Source organism: Protopterus annectens, chromosome 5.part0 (genome assembly GCF_019279795.1).
Source record: "Protopterus annectens isolate FY-2018-M chromosome 5.part0, PAN1.0, whole genome shotgun sequence".
Classification (NCBI taxonomy): domain Eukaryota; kingdom Metazoa; phylum Chordata; order Ceratodontiformes; family Protopteridae; genus Protopterus; species Protopterus annectens.
In genome coordinates, this window is record NC_056735.1 from 1,002,747,137 (window position 1) to 1,002,763,895 (window position 16,759).

The 16,759-nt window shown below is 40.0% G+C and overlaps 1 protein-coding gene across 3 annotated transcripts in view; it reads right to left on the reverse strand.

The window, feature by feature from the left end:
- The window catches only part of GRIK1 (glutamate ionotropic receptor kainate type subunit 1), a 1,940,968-nt gene that overhangs the window by 1,030,070 nt on the left and 894,139 nt on the right, over positions 1-16,759 (reverse strand). For all 3 annotated transcript variants that reach the window (XM_044072744.1, XM_044072745.1, XM_044072743.1), the window contains exon 6: positions 1,456-1,599. In XM_044072744.1, the coding sequence (XP_043928679.1) occupies positions 1,456-1,599 (144 nt within the window). The remainder of the gene's footprint in view (positions 1-1,455; positions 1,600-16,759) is intronic.

Genomic DNA, 16,759 nt, shown 5'->3' on the forward strand with positions numbered 1-16,759 from the left:
GGAGGAGGTCTCAAAGCGGGTACTCATTGATGGAACAAGTTGGTCAGAAGGTAAGTTGTTAATATGTGTTCAAGTAGCAGACTCACACTTACACTCAAATATACAGTCCCCTATCAAAGTATGCACAAGCAGCACACTAAATCATGTTAGAAACCCCTTAAAAACAAACGCAGACTAACAGAAAAAAATGGAGGTAAGTTGTCACAAAGTGTACACAAACACTGGCATTACAAGTAATGATCCCTACCCATTCTAAACACTGCCAAACACTAAATGTTGTAAGAAAAGTAAATCAAAGCTAACATAAGCAGTATATTTTCATACCAAAATAGCCCCAAAGTAATTAAGCTTTAACAAGGTCTAACAATAGCAGTCCCTGATGGGAAACATTCAATATTCAAAATTATTCTGTGTTTTTTAAAGAGGGAATACCATTTTAAAGCCTCAAATAAAAAAAAAATACAATATTATTTTTTTAAGGGCAATAAATCTATGTGGAAGGGTCCCCATCAAAGACCTATCTGCCAGAAATAAAACTAGAAGTCATCTGCTGCTCCTGTAAAGCAACAGAGTTATTTATTCACATTGTGGCAAGAAAATACTGAAGAAAGATTCACTCTGACTTCTGATTTCCCTTTACAGGACTGACCAATCAGTAGTCATAGAAGGTATGGAAGTGAGTCAGATCTTTTGGAAGATATCCATTTATTGTGCCCTAGACAGGACACAAAGCATATAATAGCCCAAAGCTACTGCAGCACTGAGAATGATGAACATTTTCTGCTCTTACTAACTACTAACTTACTAGCTCCATGTGCCTTGGAGCTCCGTTGTTCTTTGTCAAACTTGACAGCTTATTGTCACCAGGGAAAAAACTTCCTGCACCAAAATATACTGAAAATAAATAGCACGATAAGTAATCTCAGTTAGTTATCAGTGTCAAAATGATTTAAAAAACGTTTGACAAAGAATACTTGCAACTTTGAGAAAATTAATGGATAACCCCTAATATTTCTGTTTCAGGTTAGACCTCCTTCAAGGATTACAGTTTAAGCTGCATTGATAAAATGTTATTCCGTAGGCTAGCATCATAACTATTATATTGCATTGATGAGTTATTTAATTGACAGAGATTATTAACTGAATTAAAATCAACAGAAGTTATCAATCAATGAATAAAATAAAAAATGTCAACAACAAAAAAGACTAGTGTGTTAAAGCATTATAAGCTAAAAACGTTGCTGCAGATTGAGTAGCTTTCTACAGGAAAAGAAACTGTTTTTTAATAACATGTATAAGGAAAGTCTTTCTGTATAACAAAAATCTATATTTTTGTCAATACATGTCCCACTGTTATGAGTCTGTGTACATTGCAAAACATTGCTGATTTACAGCACTTAACAGAATGATAAATGCAGAAGTTTACAAAAGAAACGCAGCATTTCATGGACTTACCTCTTTAATTACATTTATGAACCTGGGACCAAAGCGCCATGGTTTATGCCGGTGGCACTGTAGAGAGCTGACAGTTATCTGCGAGGCACGTTGAGAGGCTACTGCTATCAGATACACAGCATCATACATCAGGGCAGCTTCAGTCTGAATAAAAAAAAAAAGTATTTTAAGGAGGTCATGTGTAAGAAAACTGTTTCACTTACACAGCAGGTAACTCTAGATAAGGCAAAGGATTACTATATCATAGCAAATGAAATTGCAGCAGTACTGCCTCAGGAAAAAAAGTCAAAATCTTTCAGTATATAAAGCTCTCAGAGGTCAAATAATAAAACAGTACACAGCATCTTAAAATCATGATATCTGGAAAGTGACAGGATGAAAATCTGTTGAACAAGCTTTTGTAAATTAATTTAAGACATCTGAATAGAACTGTCAAACTCTTGCCTCATTTTTGTCACACACTAAATATCCAAATCTAAAACTGTACAGTGAAACATCGGTAAGCACATGAAGAGTCTGGGAAGCAAATTGCAAGACTTTATGCTTATTGTCATTTCCCTGCAATGATTAGCTCTCCTTTTGTTTACTGTAGCTAACCGCTGCACCACCGCGGCCAAGTAGTCTAAAATTAACAACTTGTTTTATAGTGATCTCAAAGAACAGTATACTGTTTAGGGCACAGACATGATTATCATTTTACCAGACATAACAGAGACAATGATAGGTTTTTACAACATAAACACAAATGCTTACCTTACTAACTTCAAAGTTAGGGTATATAAATCATGCAGTAATAAAGTCTAAAGTAAGTAATCTCTTTTTGATTACTTTCTTTCTGAGTATACACAGTGCCCTGGTGTTTGGCAAGCTACCTGAATGTTGCAATTTTTAGAAAAAATAAATGATATACGTTTATTTTGTTCACAAAGAACATTCCATTAGTTACACATTATGCCCATTGTCAGAAAGTTACACAAAGTCAGTAAAGTTAACATTGAAGCATTCCAGTGCTACAGCACTTGTCCTGTTGCAAATGTACGATAAAAGCATTTAGATTCTGTCATATTCAATGCTCCACTTTTTAAAACTCATCAGTACTGAGTGGAATTTTGACCTGCACAACTTTATTGTATATTCAGGATAAATCCCTTCCATTCTGTATTTAGACAGAGCCAAAACTCAGTATAGTTTGTTTATGCTTCATGATTTCTGCTTCCTTTTGCTTCTTCATTTACCAAGGATTCTGACTGGCATACATTTGTATACTTGAAGATTGTGTATAAAGGATCTTATCAAAACTTGAGTTTTACACAACAAATGTGTGTGCATGCATGCATGTATATGAATATATAAAAACAAACTTTTTAAAGTATTTTCTTTTAAAAATGTACTCCAAAACCTGCTTCTGAATGCAGAACCTAATGCAGCCATCTCTAGGTATCATGCATTAATATTAAAGTGTTGGTAGGATGCAATTATGCCATTGCTGATGCAAGCACTATGTAGGCCTATCTGGAACATGTAAAGAATAGTAAAGCAATTACATAATTACCAACCTGTTAAACTAACAGTTTGCAATAAACTAAGTACAAGTTTAGTGCCAAACTGTTAATTATACAGGTTGGCAATTGCATAATTGCTTTGCAGTTATTTATACATCCAATTTAAACCTAATTAGCTCTTGCACCAGCAATGATGTAATTACATTTTGCATGTGATAACATTAATGCATTAATGCAGTATCTCTAGAAGTGGATGTGTCAGACTTCCATGTTTAGCAATAGAGTTAACAGCAAGCTTCTCCCCTCATTTAATACTAAAAGAAAAACTATTTTATTAAAAAAAAAAAAAAAAAAAACAAGCAAACATACCTAGAACAAAGTACTGTACCATTCATTGAATGATCCCAGGTAGTGATTCAATCTTTTAGCTATAACTGTATGGCAACACACCTGAAAATAGGTACTTCCACATACTAGAGCCTACCCTGTCATTAATAGACCTAGAAAAAGAGATTTATAAATATGAACACATATTTTTTTTATATTTTCTTTCTTTGGAAAATGACAAAATGGAGAATTATTTGTGAAAAGCTTACTAAATAAAGGTGAGTATAGGGAAAATATGAACTGCTGGAATCATTAGCCAATGAAACACATCAGTAGTCCGTTTAAGGTAAGAATTAAAAACAAAGTATACAGAAACAGTCATCAACATGCACACAATAAAATAGAAATAGACTGTTATTCAAACAAAGGCATGGACAAAGCATACAACATTTTTCATTTTTTTATTTATTTGTTTATATATTTTGTTTTTGCATTTGTTTGGTAATTGAATTGGCCTAATGATTATTTTAAACATCTGGTTTTGAGGAAATTCTTGTTACGTTATTAAAGAGCAAAAGCGCTTAACTTACACTTCACACTATTTTGCTCTGTGTTTTCAAGTGTTTCCCTGGCATTTTTTGTTATTTTCAACAATGTTTTGGGCCACAGATGAAACAGTATAATGATATTGTATACTATAGGCAGACAATTAGAAAAGGAGTACCAACTTACAGTAATAATACCCCTGATACCCCTCCATCATAAATAGCCGGAAACTTTAACAAGCAATTCATAAAATCAATATCAGACCTACTAACACCCCTAATGCTGGACCCCCCACCCTTCAACTTATTCAGACACCAACCCTAGACCATCAACTACTTCTAAACCTGTCATTAATAACCCCTCTACTCAACAAAATGTCATAAGAACTCCATTCTCATTTCAGCCCATACCCACTGACACCATTAAGGAGCTGCCACAAAAACTTAAACCCTGCTCCACTTCAGCTGATAATCTTCCACCACACTACGTCAAACTGGCTGCCAACTCAATTGCCTACCCAATCAGTATCCTTATAAATAGGTCTTTATCTGAATCAGAAGTACCTATCATATGGAAACAATTTCACATCACTCCCATCCATAAAGGAGGCAACTCTTTTGACCATCCAATTTCTGTCCTATATCCATCTTGTCACCCATAACCAAAATTCTTGAGAGAGGTATCCATCAGCAGGTAATGCAATACCTATTGCAATTTTAACCATGGCTTCCAACCCAGCTGCAGCACAGCTATAGCTCTATTATCCTTTACAGACACCATAAACAAGGCCAAAGATGCAGGATGCTATACAGCCTCAGTTTTTCTTGATCTCTCCAAGGCCTTTGACACAGTGTCTCACCCCTTACTATTGAACACACTGTCTAACTTTTCAGATAACACAGTAAAATGGTTTCAGAGCTACTTCAAGGATCATAAGCAAGCACCAAAATGGTTCAATGAACTCTCGCCCTTTCTGTATAACCCTACGGAAGTCCCTCAAGGCTCCATCCTTGGACCCCTACTCCTCTACATTTTCACAAACAGCCTTCACACTGCCTCTCACCCTGGAACCCTCATTCAATACGCTGATGATTCCACCATAATCTGCACTGATCAATCACTACCATAACTACTTTCAAAAACTCAACAGTCTTTTACTGCAGTCAAATCTTGGCTAAGAAATGCTCAACTCTTTCTTAATCCAAAGAAGAATAAACTAGTATTTTTTTCTCCCCAAAAACACCTTCCCTGTCACTGATCATTTCAACATCTTTGCATTTGACAACAGTGTCATAGAAATAGTGCAGAAAACCAAACTTCTAGGAGTTATCATTGACAATAAACTTTCATTCGACCCCCATATACAACAAAATGAAAGGAAGACTTATAAAAAACTGTGACTCTTATATGGAAACAAACATTTATTTACTGCAGCAACCAAAACTACCCTTGCAAAAAATTTTTTACTTCTCTCCCTTCTTTATGGTCCTCCTGTCCTAACTATTGTATACATTTCTACCCTAAGCAAGATGGAACAGCGCTACAACAAAGTTGCAAAGTTTGCTACAAACTCTAAATATCACACACACCGCTGTAAACTACTACTAGAACTAAACTGGCTTGAACTCCCCAACCAACTTGCCGTTATTCAGCTATCCACCTTGAATAACCTAATTTTTAAGCCTACTGCCTGCCCTGCACTAGCCAGTCTAGTCACACCTTACACACCAAATCAATCCCTATGATCAGAAGACAAAAATCTCTTAGCTATCTCAAAACCTACAAGAAAACCAAGCCACTCTCTGTATACATACTCTGTCTCCATACTTTGGAATTCACTACCTCTAGCTACCAGGTCTATGCCTGGCCTAACACATTTCAAAGCCTCTTTAAAAAAAATCATCTCAAAAATACATGGCTCTGCTCCTGCATAAAGCCTGCCTAATGCTCAGCTCTTCCTCTTCTTCCAAATTAAACTCCTCCTCCTCCTCTGTCAATTTCACTCCCTCATAGTCTGCAAGATCCTAAGGCTCTTCTAACTCCTTCTCTGTTTCTATACCATATCCTTAAGCTGCTGCTCAGACTGTAATGCCTCTGATGTTCATCATGTTTCACTGTTGCAGTCATCACTGCAGGGTTCTTCCTGCTGGCAGGCAGCCCTCGGTCAGCCAGAATCCCAAAGTCTGGGTCCAGCGTCGGCTGTTCAGTCATGCTCCCTGACGTCAGAGCGCCAGGAGTACAAAGCTGCCAGCCAACGCCATGTTCCCCAGTCTTTCTTGCCGTGCAGTGGAAGCAGTTCGCAAGTGCCGGTCGGCTGACTCCTGATATTTTTTCATGCTTCAGTCCAAAGACTTACTTCTTCTTCACAAAGCTAAGTACCCCATTGGGGAAACATTTTTCTTGCTCCAGTCCGATGTCAGAAAAAGTTAATAATTGCATTTCTTGTGGGAAGCAAATACCTCATAAGGATTTCCACTCTTACTGTATTCCTTGTTTAGGTCCTGACCACGACGTAGCTAGTTGTCGGTTTTGTGCTAGATTTAACCAACATACTATTAAGCGGAGGTACGATTTTGCTTTTCACTACTTTGGCAGGTGATTTAATTATAAACTGTCGTCGGACATGCTTCCGACTACCGGAGTTCACAAACGACGCAAGGATAAGGACGGGCCTCCAAGGTCCAAATCAGACGACATTTTACAAGCAGAGCCAGCTACAGGTTCGGCCATCATCAGTGAGGCACTTTTGCAGCCCCTGTCATCGGCCATTTCAGAACTGCTTGCCGAAACGGACTCCCATGAGGAGCCAACTAGGCCTTTGAGTACTCCAGCTGCAGGACCTTTGGACAATGCTCCCTCGGATGGGTCCGGAGCTGCTGTGCAGGTACCGGCTTCCGAGGGGGTTTTCAGGCCTACTCAGCTTCTGATAAAGGCAAAGACAAAGACAAAGGCAAAGACTCCTTCTAAATCTAATTCACCAGCCCAGGCCTCTTCTGATCCGGGACCTAAATCTCAGAAACAGCTACTTAAAATGGTGGAGGACTTACTAACCATGATTAGGAGTTCACATCCCCCTCCAGACAAAAGGCCAAGGCAAGAATTGGATTATGAATCCTCTGATCAGGCATCTATTTCTTCTGTGTCTTCCTCTGAACAGGAATATACTTTCCCTTCTTATAAGAATTCTGATGCTGAGGAATCCATTCCATCAGCTTCTCCCCCTGAGGATTTTTCTTTTGGGGAAACTTTACATGACATGAGGGAACATTTTCACTGGGAAGGACAGGAGTACTCTGAATCTAAGAGAAGGCTTAGGGATTTCCTTCTTCTTCCCCAACATAGACCCCTGGCTATTCCTCCTATTTTGGATATTGTGGATGATGCCTTTTCTGAGGCTAATTTAACTCCTGACTCCTTTCCTCCAGCCCCTGCTAAGCCTGACAGATATTACAGGGTCCTTGACTCCCACCAGTTCCTTTACAAAAATCCTACTGCTGATCCAGAAACCATTTCTCAGGGTCCTAAGGGTGTTAAGGCCGCCTCTGCTAAAAACCCTATTCCGACAGATAAGGATTCTAGAGCTTTGGAGAGATGGGGCAAAAAAGTGTACACTTCTGCTACTTTATCTATTAGGGCTTTAAATTGTCAATTTCATATGCTAAAATATCAGCAATTCCTGCTGTCTGTTATGAAACAAAAGCTAGGTACCATTTCTGCATGTGCAGATAATATGGAATTATACGATTTGATGCATGCTACTGAGCAAGTGGGGAAGCATGGTTTACACTGTGGTTTTGATGCCTTGGAGGCTTCATGCAGGGTGGCTGCCACTGGCACAGTCATTAGAAGGCATGCTTGGTTAAAGGAACAAAACTTACCTGATCAAGTGAAAGCTAAGTTACTAGATGCTCCTGTTCAGCATAATGTTTTGTTTGGGTCTAAGGCTGAAGAGGTGATAAAAAAAATGGAGGATAAGGCAAAATCCATGCAAACGGTTAAGGATTTCTTACAAGTTCAGCCCCCAAGATTTAGCAGAAATTGGCCAACTAAAAATTGGTCCTTTCCCAGCTCAGACAGGCCTCAGAGGGGTAGATATAGGCGTTCCAGAGGGAGGACCCAATCACAGACCTCTTACAGACCTAGACAGTGGAGTGCTTCCACCCCCAGAGGTGGAGAGGACAGACCTCACTCTTATAGAAAACAGGCTGAATGACTTCCCCTGCATGGCTCCAGGAACTTCTCTCCTGGAAGCCCCTCTAGGAGGAAAACTCTCTCTTTTTCAACAAAATTGGACCTACATAACCCAAGACAAGTGGGTTCTGGATGTAGTTTCAAGATGTTACAAATTACACTTTCATACCTTGCCAAGACCAAACAGATGGCCAGACCTACCAAAACACCAATGGGCAGAGGCATTAAACCAGGTGGGATCCCTCATGGCTATGAGGGCCATAGAACTGGTTCCACAATCAGAGACAGGGCAAGGCTTTTACTCAAGGCTCTTTCTAGTTCCCAGAAAACAAAATTCATGGAGACCCATCCTGGATCTGTCAGTCTTAAATACTTCCCTGGAGATACCAAAGTTCAAGATGCTTACTCTGCAGCAGCTCCTGCCAATGTTGAGCAAAAATGCATGGATGGTGACATTGGATTTAAAGGAGGCTTACCTACACATCCCTATCAGACAGGAGTGCAGAAAATACCTCAGGTTCAAGGCCGGCTTGAAACATTACCAATTCTCTGCGCTGCCCTTTGGCTTGTCTACTGCGCCCGGGGTCTTCACCAAGTGCCTGGCACCAGTAGTAGCTTATTGCAGACTCAAGGGAATTCAAATTTACCCTTATCTGGACGACTGCCTTATTCAAGCAGACAGCAAGGATGTCTTACTCCAGCACCTGGAATTTGTTCAAAATCTACTCAAGTACCTGGGATTCACTGTGAACATAAAAATGTCAAATTTGACACCCACACAACAAATAACTTTTCTGGGTGCTCTTCTAAACACAACAACCCAGATGGCATTCCTAACATCCGAAAAACAACTACAGCTGGCTTCAACTTTCAAAACCTTGGCGTTAATGTCTCAGCTAACTGCAAGGAAATTCCTGCAGGCTTTGAGTTACATGGCCTCCTGCATTCTTCTCATACCAAATGCAAGACTACATATGAGAAAAATACAATGGTACCTAAAAAGTGTATGGTTCCAGCATTGCCACAGTCTAGACACACAGATTGCTGTCTTGCCTTGCCTACAAAAGGAATTCCATTGGTGGACCATGGCATGTCTTCACAACAAAGGGAAAGCCTTCAGTTTGCCTCCAGCCAGCCAAATGTTAACCAGGGACACCTCGGATTACGCATGGGGAGCCCACTTGCAGGGGAAAGGCCTGCAAGGTTTTTGGACAGAGGATCAGAAGCACCTAAATATCAATTTAAAAGAGATGTTAGCTGTACAGAATGCCCTCTTGGCTTTCAGGGATCTTCTACAACCAGGACAACTACTGATATGGACAGACAACACCATAGTTATGTGGTACATAAACAAGCAAGGGGGTTCACACTCCTAACCCCTTTGCAGACTAGCCATGACTCGATGGAACACAGCTCTAGCTTGCAAAGTGGATCTACAAGCTCAGTTCCTGCCAGGGAAACAAAATATTCTGGCAGACAGCCTGAGCAGGAACCTGTCAGACCCACACGAGTGGATGCTGGACACCCAAATATTCAAGATGATTACAGAAGCCTGGGGCTGCCCGGACATAGATCTATTTGCATCCCCCCTCAACCACCAGTTACAGATTTTTTGCACAAGGACATTTCACAAACTAGCATGGAAAGTGGATGCACTTTCATTCAGTTGGAGAAACTTCTTGGGGTATGCCTTTCCACCACTACCTCTTCTTCCACGGGTGTTATTAAAGATCAAGCAGGACAAACCCAAGATGATTTTACTGGCCCCAAATTGGCCTCGTCAATTTTGGTACTCAACACTGATGAATCTATCCCAGGAGCCTCCTTGGATTTTACCTCAGATTCCAAATCTTTTGTCCCAACACCAGTGCCAGGTTCTGCACTCTCATATCAAAACTCTCAGCCTGGCAGCCTGGCAAATTCAGGGTCTATGATTAATCCTACCCTTCCCAAACAGGTCATGGATGTCATCTTAGAAGCCAGACGGCCTAGCACTAGAAAATCTTATGCAGGTAAATGGAAGAGATTTTGCACCTGGATGCATGCTCAGGATTCAGATCCTCTCATTGCTAATATCCCACTGATTTTACTTTACCTGACAGACATGCTACATAAGGGTTTATCCTTCTCCTCCATAAAAATACATGCCTCAGCTATCTCTGCACATTACAATACAGATCCTCCAATCTTTTCGCATCCACTTCTGAAACAATATCTCAGAGGAGCAAAGAATTTAAGGCCCCCAGGACACCCCCCATACCTGCCTGGGACCTCAACTATGTTCTGGAAAAACTCACTATGCCTCCTTTTGAGCCTGCTGCCACATCTGATATTAAGTATTTATCATGGAAGACAGCTATCCTACTGGCTTTGACTTCAGCCAGGAGAATCTCAGAGTTACAAGCACTCATGGCTGTGGAACCTTATATTATTTTCACCAAGATAGGGTGCCTTTAAGGACTAATCCTACTTTCATGCCTAAAGTGGTTTCCAAAGTGGCTTTAAATCAAACTATTCACCTGCCAACTTTTTTCATTAATCCACAAAATAAGGGGGAAAGGATCTTGCATTCTTTGGATGTACACAGTCAATTTCGTTTTTACCTGGACAAAACCAAGGATATCAGGAAAACACAGCAACTGTTTGTTTCTTATGCAACAAATTCCCAAGGCAAAGCTATTTCAAAGCAGACCATTTCTAAATGGATTGCTCATGGAATCAGATTTTGTTACTCTCATCATAGAAAGCAAATCCCAGGAAAAATTAGGACTCACTCTACCAGAGCTGCTGCTACTTCAGCTGCCTTTCTCAGGGGAGTACCTACCAAAGATATTTTGGAAGCTGCAACATGGAGTTCAGTGCATACTTTCTCTAAGCACTATAATCTCCCTCTTTACTCTAAGTCTAGGGCAGGCTTTGCTTCTGCAGTCTTGCAGGGCCTTCTAGCCGCCCCTTCTACTCTATAACCACCACCTTTTATCTCAGCTATGGGATTCAACCCTACAGTGATGACTGCAACAGTGAAACACGATGAACATAGTACAGTTATGTACACTTACCATAAATGTAGATGTTCGAGTGTCTTCACTGTTGCAGTCTGGGTTACCCTCCCTCCTGCCCCCTCTTATACTTTCATTAGTGTGGTTTCCTACTTCACCCTTCTTCTGAGGTGTATTTGCTACAGGGTATGGGGTTTGTTGTATGCTACATTTTTGTTTTATTATTAGCCTTCACTTTTGGGCACCTGACATCTGGGGCAAGAAAAACTGGAGAACATGGCGTTGGCTGGCAGCTTTGTACTCCTGGCGCTCTGACGTCAGGGAGCATGACTGAACAGCCGATGCCGGACCCAGACTTTGGGATTCTGGCCGACCGAGGGCTGCCTGCCAGCAGGAAGAACCCTGCAGTGACGACTGCAACAGTGAAGACACTCAAACATCCACATTTACGTTAAGTGTACACAACTGTACTTTCTTAACTCTCTCACTATCTTTCTGCATCACTAACTTTCTGGCTAGTATTTTCCTAACTGAAACCACATTTTATTTTTTCATGCACTGTAATAGTCAGTGTCATACAATGCACTACCTACATACTAGTTTTGGACATGATCTACTCATAGGCTATGTATATGGTGAAAGTGACTATTATTGCCTATAATGTTTTAATGCTATAGGATTGTCTAGATATGTAGTATACATTGTAATATATTGTAGCATAGTTTATGTTCTTTCAACTTAGTTTTGTATAGTATTTCTAGTTTCATTTGTATTGTATTGGGTTATACTGTATTTGTATTGTACTGTATGTGGAGCTTTTCTCCCCGGGCCTCTGCTGAAAATGGATTTTGTAGACCCAGTTAGACCACCCCAGTAAACAAATGTCAAATAAATAAAATAAATAAATAATAATACAAACTGGAGGAACAGCAGCATACCAGTAGCACAATGTAATGCAATCGTGAGATATCACAGTTGCAAGAGACATACATGCCTAAGGCAGATCATCGAGTGTCAAAGTGCTGAGATTAAAAGTATATACAGAAGAGTAGTAAAAACAACTAAATGTGTGCATAGAGCGGTAATAAAAATTGTAAACAATGGCAAAAATAAGTACAATTATACAGAGAGCAGTAGTAAGAATAAATCAGTTTAAGAACATGTTTAAGAACACAAAGTTATAGTTTCATACAGGTAATTAAGAAAACAGATTAACTACATATTTGTAGAATCATTGTACTTTTAGCAATTAGTGGTATACATCAGTCTGGTCTATGGAGGGTTTACTTTCTACTTTTAGCAGTTAGTGGTATACATTAGTCTGGACTATGGGGGGTTTACTTTCTACTTTTAGCAATTAGTAGTATACATCAGTCTGGACTATGGAGGGTTTACTTTCTACTTTTAGCAGTTAGTGGTATACATCAGTCTGGACTATGGAGGGTTTACTTTCTACTTTTAGCAGTTAGTGGTATACATCAGTCTGGAATATGGAGGGTTTGCTTTCTACTTTTAGCAGTTAGTGGTATACATCAGTCTGGACTATGGAAGGTTTACTTTCTACTTTTAGCAGTTAGTGGTATACATCAGTCTGGACTATGGAGGGTTTACTTTCTACTTTTAGCAGTTAGTGGTATACATCAGTCTGGACTATGGAGGGTTTGCTTTCTACTTTTAGAAGTTAGTGGTATACATCAGTCTGGACTATGGAGGGTTTACTTTCTACTTTTAGCAGTTAGTGGTATACATCAGTCTGGACTATGGAGGGTTTACTTTCTACTTTTAGCAGTTAGTGGTATACATCAGTCTGGACTATGGAGGGTTTGCTTTCTACTTTTAGCAGTTAGTGGTATACATCAGTCTGGACTATGGAGGGTTTACTTTCTACTTTTAGCAGTTAGTGGTTTACATCAGTCTGGACTATGGAGGGTTTACTTTCTACTTTTAGCAGTTAGTGGTCTACATCAGTCTGGTCTATGGAGGGTTTACTTTCTACTTTTAGCAATTAGTGGTATACATCAGTCTGGACTATGGAGGGTTTACTTTCTACTTTTAGCAGTTAGTGGTCTACATCAGTCTGGACTATGGAGGGTTTGTTTTCTACTTTTAGCAGTTAGTGGTCTACATCAGTCTGGACTATGGAGGGTTTACTTTCTACTTTTAGCAGTTAGTGGTATACATCAGTCTGGACTATGGAGGGTTTACTTTCTACTTTTAGCAGTTAGTGGTATACATCAGTCTGGACTATGGAGGGTTTGCTTTCTACTTTTAGCAGTTAGTGGTTTACATCAGTCTGGACTATGGAGGGTTTACTTTCTACTTTTAGCAGTTAGTGGTATACATCAGTCTGGACTATGGAGGGTTTACTTTCTACTTTTAGTAATTAGTGGTATACATCAGTCTGGACTATAGAGGGTTTACTTTCTACTTTTAGCAGTTAGTGGTCTACATCAGTCTGGACCATGGAGGGTTTGTTTTCTACTTTTATCAGTTAGTGGTCTACATCAGTCTGGACTATGGAGGGTTTGCATTCTACTTTTAGCAATTAGTGGTATACATCAGTCTGGACTATGGAGGGTTTTCTTTCTACTTTTAGCAGTTAGTGGTATACATCAGTCTGGACTATGGAGGGTTTACTTTCTACTTTTAGCAATTAGTGGTATACATCAGTCTGGACTATGGAGGGTTTACGTTCTACTTTTAGCAGTTAGTGGTCTACATCAATCTGGACTATGGAGGGTTTGCTTTCTACTTTTAGCAGTTAGTGGTATACATCAGTCTGGACTATGGAGGGTTTACTTTCTTTTAGCAGTTAGTGGTATACATCAGTCTGGACTATGGAGGGTTTACTTTCTACTTTTAGCAGTTAGTGGTCTACATCAATCTGGACTATGGAGGGTTTGCTTTCCACTTTTAGCAGTTAGTGGTATACATCAGTCTGGACTATGGAAGGTTTACTTTCTACTTTTAGCAATTAGTGGTATACATCAGTCTGGACTATGGAGGGTTTACTTTCTACTTTTAACAGTTAGTGGTATACATCAGTCTGGACTATGGAGGGTTTACTTTCTACTTTTAGCAGTTAGTGGTATACATCAGTCTGGACTATGGAGGGTTTACTTTCTACTTTTAGCAGTTAGTGGTATACATCAGTCTGGTCTATGGAGGGTTTACTAAACAGAAGTAGGAAGAGAAGCAGTGAAGCAAGTACCTAGCTGGATTATTACAAATTGTGAATGAACAGTGAAGGAAAGGAAAGGGTGGAAGGGAGCAATAGCACGGAGTGGTGGGAAAGGCTATAGTAAGGATATAGTCATACCTCACAGCCTCTTAGAGCAGGAAATCTGGGCAAAGCCAAAAATAAATTGGGGGACAAGAGGCCCAAAAATAGGGACACATTTTAAATATTGGTCTTACAAACCTAGAAAGTTGATAGAACAGCACGTTCTGCATTAGTACACATTTTCTGAATAATATGAAGTCTAAAGCTCAAATGTCTGCCATTATTTTCTGCCTTCAGTCCTCAATGATTTGCCAGAAAAACACAATATATGTGTGTGTGTGTGTGTGTGTGTGTGTGTGTGTGTGTGTGTGTGTGTGTGTGTGTGTGTGTGTGTGTGTGTGTGTGTGTGTGTGTGTGTGTGTGTGTGTATGTTGTGAAATGTTGTGAACTGCATCTTAGTAGAAAGGGCAATCATCAAATATGAAGCTTATACAAGCATAAGCCTATATATTGCAGATATTTACCATGGATTAGACCACATATAGTATCATCAGTTTCATGCTGTATAACAAATTCTCAGAATAACAGGATCCAGAATGAGACTTGAACCTGGAACACCTTACTGCAAATACTGTAGGTCATACTTTTAGATGCTGGTGAAATATGCCTGTATTATCACCTTTACATGCCTCCTTTATATAAATATAATTCTGATCCCAGGACAACACAGAAAATGTCTCACCTGAAGACCAGAAGAGAATGTAGAAGGGTGTCACTTACCAAAGAGTGTACACTGAAGCAGGACCAATGCTTAGGCTGAATGTTTTTAGGCTATAGGTGATATTGTACCTACATATGGAACTGTCTATGTCTCTATGTTTACTGTATTCAGGATGGTAGAGAAAGTATTCAAGATGCACATGAGCAATATGATTAGACTTGAGAGGTGAAAGCTTTGGTGGATTAAACATGTACACCTCAACATTCACCATGGCAACAGTGTGCTGTACTACAATGTGAACTGCGGTGGGTAAGGTAGGTAATTCTTAAATCAAATGCACATTACAGGCTGTGAGGTGAAGCAGCTGGGTCGTGTGCACACCAGGAACCCTTTATGTCCTGCATGCATGCTCTTCCTGCTAGTACTAGGCATGCTGAAAAACATGGCACATGTGCCTCACAGTGATGAAAAGGTGAAAGGTGATAAATCCTTTGTTGCAATGCTTACTTCAGTAAGTCTGCATGCTGCTCCAGTCTATTACTAGCAACCATACTAGAAACAGACATATCTGATGTCTCCACACAGACTGCTACAACTGAAGGGATTTGACCCATATAGAATGCTTTGTATGTAGCTGCCTGTGCAGACACAGTATGACACAGCAAAAGGTAATGGCTACATATATGCCAAGATACACCCACTGTTTTTGTGTGTGTGTGTGTGTGTGTGTGTGTGTGTGTGTGTGTGTGTGTGTGTGTGTGTGTGTGTGTGTGTGTGTGTGTGTGTGTGTGTGTGTGTGTGTGTGTGTGTGTGTGTGTGTGTGCGTGCGTGTGTGTGTGTGAGTGTATGTGTGTTTGTTTAGGCATATCCATATACTAAAACAATATACAGTACATTGAGGGTGGAATCCAAACTGTGCTTACCCCAGGTGTTTTGACAGTGGCTCTCAGTATCAGGGGCATCATCAGTGCCGGTGTCCACTCTCATTATGGTTACTGTCGAGGTAAGTTGTCTGCTGCATGTACCTATAGGTAAATTGTTCATTACATATGACATTGCCTCATTATATTCCATGAAGGTTTCCACAAAAAAAAAAAAAAAATTCTAACTATCTGTTGTTCTGAACCACATGGGTAGCACCATATGCGACCTGGTGCTGGCTCCCAGCTTTATTATTAGCAGAACAATTCAGTTAGTGCCATTTTGTGCTCTTTGTGCAGTGGATAGTACACGGCACTAGGTACATAATTTGATTGAACCAGTGTTATATAATATTTAATGTTCTTTCTTTTCTGCCTAGGGTATACCATGCAAAATGCTGGCACCTCTTGGAGCTATTTCTGCTGCTGCTGCCAGCACTTAAAATGAATGAGATTCCAAAGACCTGAGTACAGTGCACCATTTCTGGTGCTGGACCCTCATTTAATTCCACAACCATATAGTCAAAGGTGTTCTGTATGCAATGTTCAGTGCATACTACTAGCAAGCCCCCACCCCCTCCACCACATGTGAATTTGTTTCTTCTGAGAAGTCTATTTCTTTGGCTTCTCCACTTCCAAAAGTCAAAACATTTTGAGTGATCAACAACTTTACATCAGAGACGCAACTAGCTATTTTTGAGCCTGCTGCTGTTCCCCTATCTGCTGTGTCCACTCAACTTTAATCTGCTGCAGTTCACGTCACACACTGAGAGCTAAAATGCCACAATTCTAACTGCAAAGTAAAATACTGTCTGGTAGTGCAGCGAAGACACAGAGAGCTACAGGATTTAAATTCTGACCACAAATGCAGCACT